Here is a 6496-nt window from a genome sequence, read left to right as displayed (position 1 = left end):
GTCACTCTTCTTTCATTGCTGGGACAAATACCCTATACTCAAAATGAAGGAAGGTAAGAGTTTTTTTACCTCACAGTTACTGGAGGTTTCAGTCCATACTCAGCTGGCTCCAAAGCAGAGTGGCATATAGTAGAGAACAAGCTTTCATGGCTGAGGCAAAGAGTAAGAGAGCAAAATGGAGGAGTAGCAGCAGCTCAAGCAGCTAGCTTCTCTTCCCTCCTTACATTGTAATGCAGATTACCTGCCCCAGGGCAGGTGCAGCATCCACACCCACAATAATCAGTCACAAACTCCAGAAGCCTCCCCAAGACTGCATGAGGCTTCAGGGGGACACCTAGACACAAACTACAACAAAGTCCTTGATTAATGTATGCTACCAATTATTTCTTGTTTTTCATATACTTTTCTAAATACTAAGTGTCCAGAGCATGAAAACTAAAGAACATTCACTGCTGCTATAAACGTATTTGGCTTTAATTATACATTATTCAACATTTGGCAAAATAGTTTCATGTTTAGGATTACAGACAATAGCAGCTCACATGTTTAATTTATTTATTTTTATTTTTTTTGGCAGAACCAGGGATTGAATCAGGCCCTTGCGCTTGCCAGGGAAGCACTTATTTTACTGAGCCATCTCCCCAGCCCCCATATGTTTAATATTTGATTCCCAGAATAATAACAGAGTATTGAGAGCTTCCAGGAAGATACCAACATAGTAAACAACAACAAATCAAACTCTTGATGATTAAAAAATCCAGACACTGGAAAACAACAATATAGGAAAGAAAAGAATGAGGGAAGTGGATCCCCAGGACCAATAAAGGATCTGAAGGGAAAATTGGAGCTCATAGAGAAAAGGAAGAGATAGCCCACAATGTAGAAAAAGTAAGGAGCAAACTGAAATTCCTCCCCAGCTCATGGCTCACAGCGTGAGAGAGCAGAATCAAATCTACAGAGACAGAGTGAGGCCAGATGACTGCAGAGGCCTCCAGGGAGAAATGCACCAGGGGAATGGAGCAGTGGATGCTGTGTACTACAACAGCCGGTGAGTGACTCCAGTCCACCCGACTACCATATCCCTTGGAGAGGATGCTTCGTTGATCCCATTTTAGGGAGGAACCAACTTGGAACAACCAGGGTTAACTTTCAGTCAGAGATCCTAGTGTTGAAATCCCACCCTGACTGCATGAGGAACAACGCAGATGTTCAGTGTCAGGAAGCCAAGGTCAGGCCAGCAATCAACACCCAAAGTATTGTAAGCCAAATAACTCAGGCCCCAAGCCCATAACCAGAGACCAGGATCAGCCTGAACTTCTGTGGAGCTAAAAGTTCCAAAAGAGGCACCTCGTGTTAATCCTACTATAGGCAAAAGGATCATCAAGCATGGATCTGGGCTCTGTGTGCTTCCTTTGTGTACCAGTGACAGCAGGGACAGACCCTGAATCACACACTACCACAAAACTATAGACACAGGAGATTTCCACAGAATGGAAATCACAGCAGAATCTCTCTTTTTCCTTTCCTTTTTTAAAAATTATTTGTTTTTGTTTGTTTACAGCTATGAATACTGTTTTTAGTTTGTTTTGTTTTGTTCTTGGGTTTTCCTTCCTTCTTTCTCTCCTCTCTTCTTCACCAGTTTCCTCAAGCATGGATAATCTTCCCTTGTTTTTCACCCTTTCTTCTGATCTCTTTCTCTTTTATTTGCTATTTTTTCCACTTACTACTTTTAATTTTCTTCCTGTATGGTAAAATCACTCTACTGAGGGGATAATTACTATATATAACTTCCTGCAGGCATTCTCTATCATAGGAGTATCTTATTTCCCTGTTAATTTTGAAAAATAATTTGGCAGGGTTCATTATATGGGTTGGAAATTGTTTTCTTTTAGGCTTGAAATGCTTTTCCTCAAGCTAAAATAAAATATTTATTTTAGATTTTTCATATAACTATAAATCTTGCATCTAAGGTTAAAGGTGGGAAATTAACAGTTACCAGTTTGTCATTTTCTAGATTTTGCTTCATGCTATTGTTATTGTGAATTGTGCTACTTTAGCCAAGGTGATATGGTTGCTATGATCAGTTGTTCTTTCTTGTATGACAATATCAGCATTGCCTGGTGGCCATAAACAATAACAGTCCAGTACCAGAGAACAGGGTGCTCGGTAAAACAAGTAGCAACCTCTTAAGTCTAATAAATTCAGAGGAAGAACATCAGGACAGACTCAAAAGCCAAAAAACAACTACACCTAGAAGATACCTTTAAAAAATAGTCATTTTCTTTTTTTTTGTTTTTGTTTTTGTTTTTTTTACAGCTTTTTTTTTTTAACATTTATTTAGGTGGGGGGGCAGCTCAGCCCACCAGGGGGCGGGCTGTCCAGCATGTGGTGCTGGAGGATCGAACCGCGATCCCTGTGCTTTGCCAAGCTTGTTCCAAGTAGGTGCTTTAGACCACTGAGCCATCTCTCCAGCTCCAAATAGTCATTTTCTAAAGAAATCTTGATACTAGTAATACAGCTCTCTACTATAAGCAATTTACAAGCATCAATGCAGAAAAAAAAAATTTACAAATACAAAATGAGAAACCAGTGAAGCACAATGCAACACCAAGTCTAGATCTCATCCAAGCAAATCCAGGGAGGATTAAGGAGAAAGAAATCAGAAGCCACCCAGCTGAACTTTCTGAACTGAAACCAGCAGCAGTAACAAAGTAGATTAATGAAACTCTGGAAAAAAAATTAGAAATGATTACACAGATAACTGAAGAGATGATGATCACAATGAAGAACATGTTAGTAAATCTAGAGTAGAAACATTAAAAAAAAAAAGTAGAGGATCTTAGGGAAATGATGGAAAACATGAATGCCCAAAATAGAAAGGACATTGAGTCCATAAAATACATTCAAACATAACCAAATTAAAATTTAAATTGAAAGTATACACAACAGAATCAACTAAAATGACAGAATATCAGATCTAGAAGACAAGTTTGCAGTTAGTGATCATCAAATGAAATACTTCTTAAAAATATCAAGGGACTGGGGCTGGGGAGATGGCTCAGTAGAATAAGTGCTTGCCTGGCAAGCGCAAGGGTCTGAGTTCAACCCCCGTTCCAAAAAAAAAAAAAAATCAAGGGACTATGAAAATCAACCCAACAGCTGTGAGATGTTGTAAAGAAGAATCACATCAAAAGCAGAACTCAGAACAAGGGTTAGAAAAAAAACCTGTTCACATAAGTCATAGCAGAAAACTTCCCAAGTATGTAGAAAGAATTTGATATACAGATAAGCAAGGTATATAGAATCCCAATTAGCCATGATAAGAAACAAACTACACCAACGCACATAGTAGTCAACACTCCAGAAATTCAATACAAGAACAGAAGATTAAAAACTTCGCAAGAAATGAAACAAATTCACCTACGAAGAGAAACCTATCAGAATCACAGCAGACTTCTCAACACAAGCCCTTAAATCAAGGATAGCTTGGGGCAAAGTATTTCAAAGCTAAAAGAAAATGATCTCCAACCGGATGATGAACGCTGCCAAGTTACTTTTCAAAATTAAAGGGAAATAAGATACTCCTATGATAGAGAACACCTGAGGAAATTCATTACCCCAAACAAACCCTCCAAAAAGTGCCAAGGTATATTCTAAAAAAGTTAATAAAGACAATACATTCTAAAAGAATACATAAGGCAAGACAGACAATTAAACAGAATGAAAAGAAAGGGAACCAGAAACAGGAAATTCGTTTAATAAGGATAAGTCAACACATACCAATTATAACCATTAATGTGACTGGTCTCAATTCAACCATGAAAAAACAGATTGGCAGAATGGATCAAGAAACAAGATCTAATAACATACACTGCATACAAGGAACATATTTAACTCAAAAAAAATTCATAAACTAAAAGTCAAAGTATAGAAAACAGTATTCCATGCAACCAGAATCTGGAGAAAAATATGCATCATCATTCTATTTGTAGCCAAACTGGATTTCCAACCAAGACTGATCAGAAGAGACAAAGAAGGTCACTACATACTTGTTAAGCACATAATCCAACAGAAAGAGACAAAAACCATAAATATACATGCACCAAATAATAGCATACTGAGTATATAAAGCAAATATTAAGGGAAATGAAAATTCAGATAAGCATTAACACAATTGTATTAGGAGGCTCATTATCACTGTCACAAATACACAGCTCAACTAGAGATCAAAGAGGCTATCAGAAAATGGAAAGATATCCTCTGTTCTTGGACAGGCAAAACCAATATTGTGAAATTGGCCATACTTCCAAAACTGTTACACAGGTTTAATTCAATCCTGGTCAAAATACAAATAGTATACCCCACCGGAAATAGAGAAGACAATTCTGAAATTCACTTGGAACCAGAGGAGACCTAAAATAGCAAAAGCAATTATAAGCAAGAAGATAAGGCAAGTGATATTACAATCCCTGGCTTGAAATTATACTACAAAGCTACCCTGATAAAAACAGCATGGTAATGGGAAATACCAAGATATAAAACAAAACAAAAAAAAAAAACAATGTGAGGATCAGTGGAATAGGATAAGAAATGCAGAAACAACTCCAATCACATTCAATTACTTTATCTTAAGGTGCCAAATAACTTCACTGGACCAAAAAAATAGTCTTTTTAAGAAGTAGTGCTGGAAAAACTGGCTTTCCATGTGATAAAGATCAAATCTAGGCCTATATCTCTCACCATGCACTAAAAACTAAAATTGAAATGGATCAAATATCTAAATTTAAAGCAGAAACAATGTTCTAGAAGATATAGATAAAACTCTTGAAGACACTGGTGTAGGCAAAGATATAATAAAGAAAACCCTGATCACATAGAAATATTACAAAGAATCACATGATACTAAAAGTTTTTGCACAGCAAAAGAAAGCACCAACAGAGTGCAGAGATAGTCCACAGAATGGGCAGGGCCCGGTCCACAGTGGTCATGGCCACGGCCACGGTGACACACACAGGCTCAAGGACACCCCTGCCCCGATGGCCCGTGCGTGCGGAGGTATTACTTACCTGTGCAAGTTTTCTCCCCTCACACCCTTCAGTCAAGTGCCTTCTGTAGTGTGAAGAAACTGAAAGTCGAGCCGAGTTCCCACTGGGACTTGACTGGGTACGGCTCCCACAGCAAAGCGTGCAGCCAGAGCAAGAGCATCCCACCTTCGCAGCCGGCCACCACAATTGTCAGCACCTCTTTGCCAATCCCAAACCCAAGCCTACCTTACGAACAGACCATCATCTTCCCAGGAAGCACCGGGCACACAGTCGTAACATCAGCAAGTAGCACTTCATCACTGGGCAAGTCCTCGGAGGACCACGTAACCGAATGCATCGCAGCACTGTGAGCCTCCTTGATACCTACCAAAAATGTGGACTCAAGCGTAAGAGTGAGGAGATCAAGAACACAAGCAGCATACAGATCACTGAAGAGCACCCACTCATGATTCAGAATAATGCCAGCAGGGCCACTGTAGCCACCGCCACTACATCCACTGCCACTTCCAAAAACAGTGGCTCCAACAGTGAAGGTGATTATCAGCTGGTGCAGCATGAAGTGCTGTGCTCCATGACCAACACCTATGAGGCTCTGGAGTTCTTGGGCCGAGGAACGTTTGGGCAAGTGGTCAAGTGCTGGAAACGGGGCACCAATGAAATTGTGGCCATCAAGATCCTGAAGAATCATCCTTCGTATGCCCGGCAGGGTCAGATAGAAGTGAGCATCCTGGCCCGGCTGAGCACAGAGAGTGCTGATGACTACAACTTCGTGCGGGCCTATGAGTGCTTCCAGCACAAGAACCACACGTGCTTGGTCTTTGAGATGTTGGAGCAGAACCTCTATGACTTTCTCAAGCAGAACAAGTTCAGCCCCTTGCCCCTCAAGTACATTCGCCCAGTCCTCCAGCAGGTAGCCACAGCCCTGATGCAACTCAAAAGCTTGGGTCTTATCCATGCAGACCTCAAACCAGAGAACATCATGCTGGTGGATCCATCCAGACAACCGTACAGAGTAAAAGTCATTGACTTCGGCTCAGTCAGTCATGTGTCCAAGGCTGTGTGTTCCACCTACTTGCAGTCCAGGTATTACAGGTACAGTTTTATAGCTCTTGTCTTCTAGAATTTGGCTTCAGATCTCGCCAGCTCTCCAAATTAATAGGCTCTGAAAGGACAAAAGAGACTCTTTAGCTCCCATTTTGGGCCTGCTCCTGGCTGATTATTCCATCAGTTATGGCCAATAGAATGCCAGCCTGACATGGCACACTGCCATCTGGACCACAGTAACTGGGGCCTGTGCTCCCCAGGTGGTGGGCCAGAGCTGGCGGTCAGGCCATGGGGAGGAAGGAGTTTTCTCTCCTGTGCCACATCAGCCACACTGGGAAGCTTCTATTACCTCCTCAACAGGCAGCAAAATGTATTCCAAGTGCAACTCTCAGGACTGGAAGTATGT

The 6496-nt window shown here is 40.8% G+C and overlaps 1 protein-coding gene across 1 annotated transcript; it reads left to right on the top strand.

The window, feature by feature from the left end:
- The first annotated feature begins 1189 nt into the window (after positions 1–1189).
- On the top strand, positions 1190–6166 carry LOC101570524 (homeodomain-interacting protein kinase 2-like). The gene is given in 3 exon segments (XM_023704975.1): positions 1190–1228; positions 5016–5340; positions 5343–6166. Coding segments are annotated over 3 exon segments (1188 nt in total).
- Positions 6167–6496: the final 330 nt, after the last annotated feature.

The sequence above is a fragment of the Octodon degus genome, unplaced genomic scaffold (assembly GCF_000260255.1).
Source record: "Octodon degus isolate 3935 unplaced genomic scaffold, OctDeg1.0 scaffold00209, whole genome shotgun sequence".
In the NCBI taxonomy this organism is placed as follows: Eukaryota; Metazoa; Chordata; class Mammalia; order Rodentia; family Octodontidae; genus Octodon; species Octodon degus.
The sequence above is the reverse complement of the archived record's forward strand: the minus strand, read 5'-3'. Positions and strand labels throughout refer to the sequence as shown.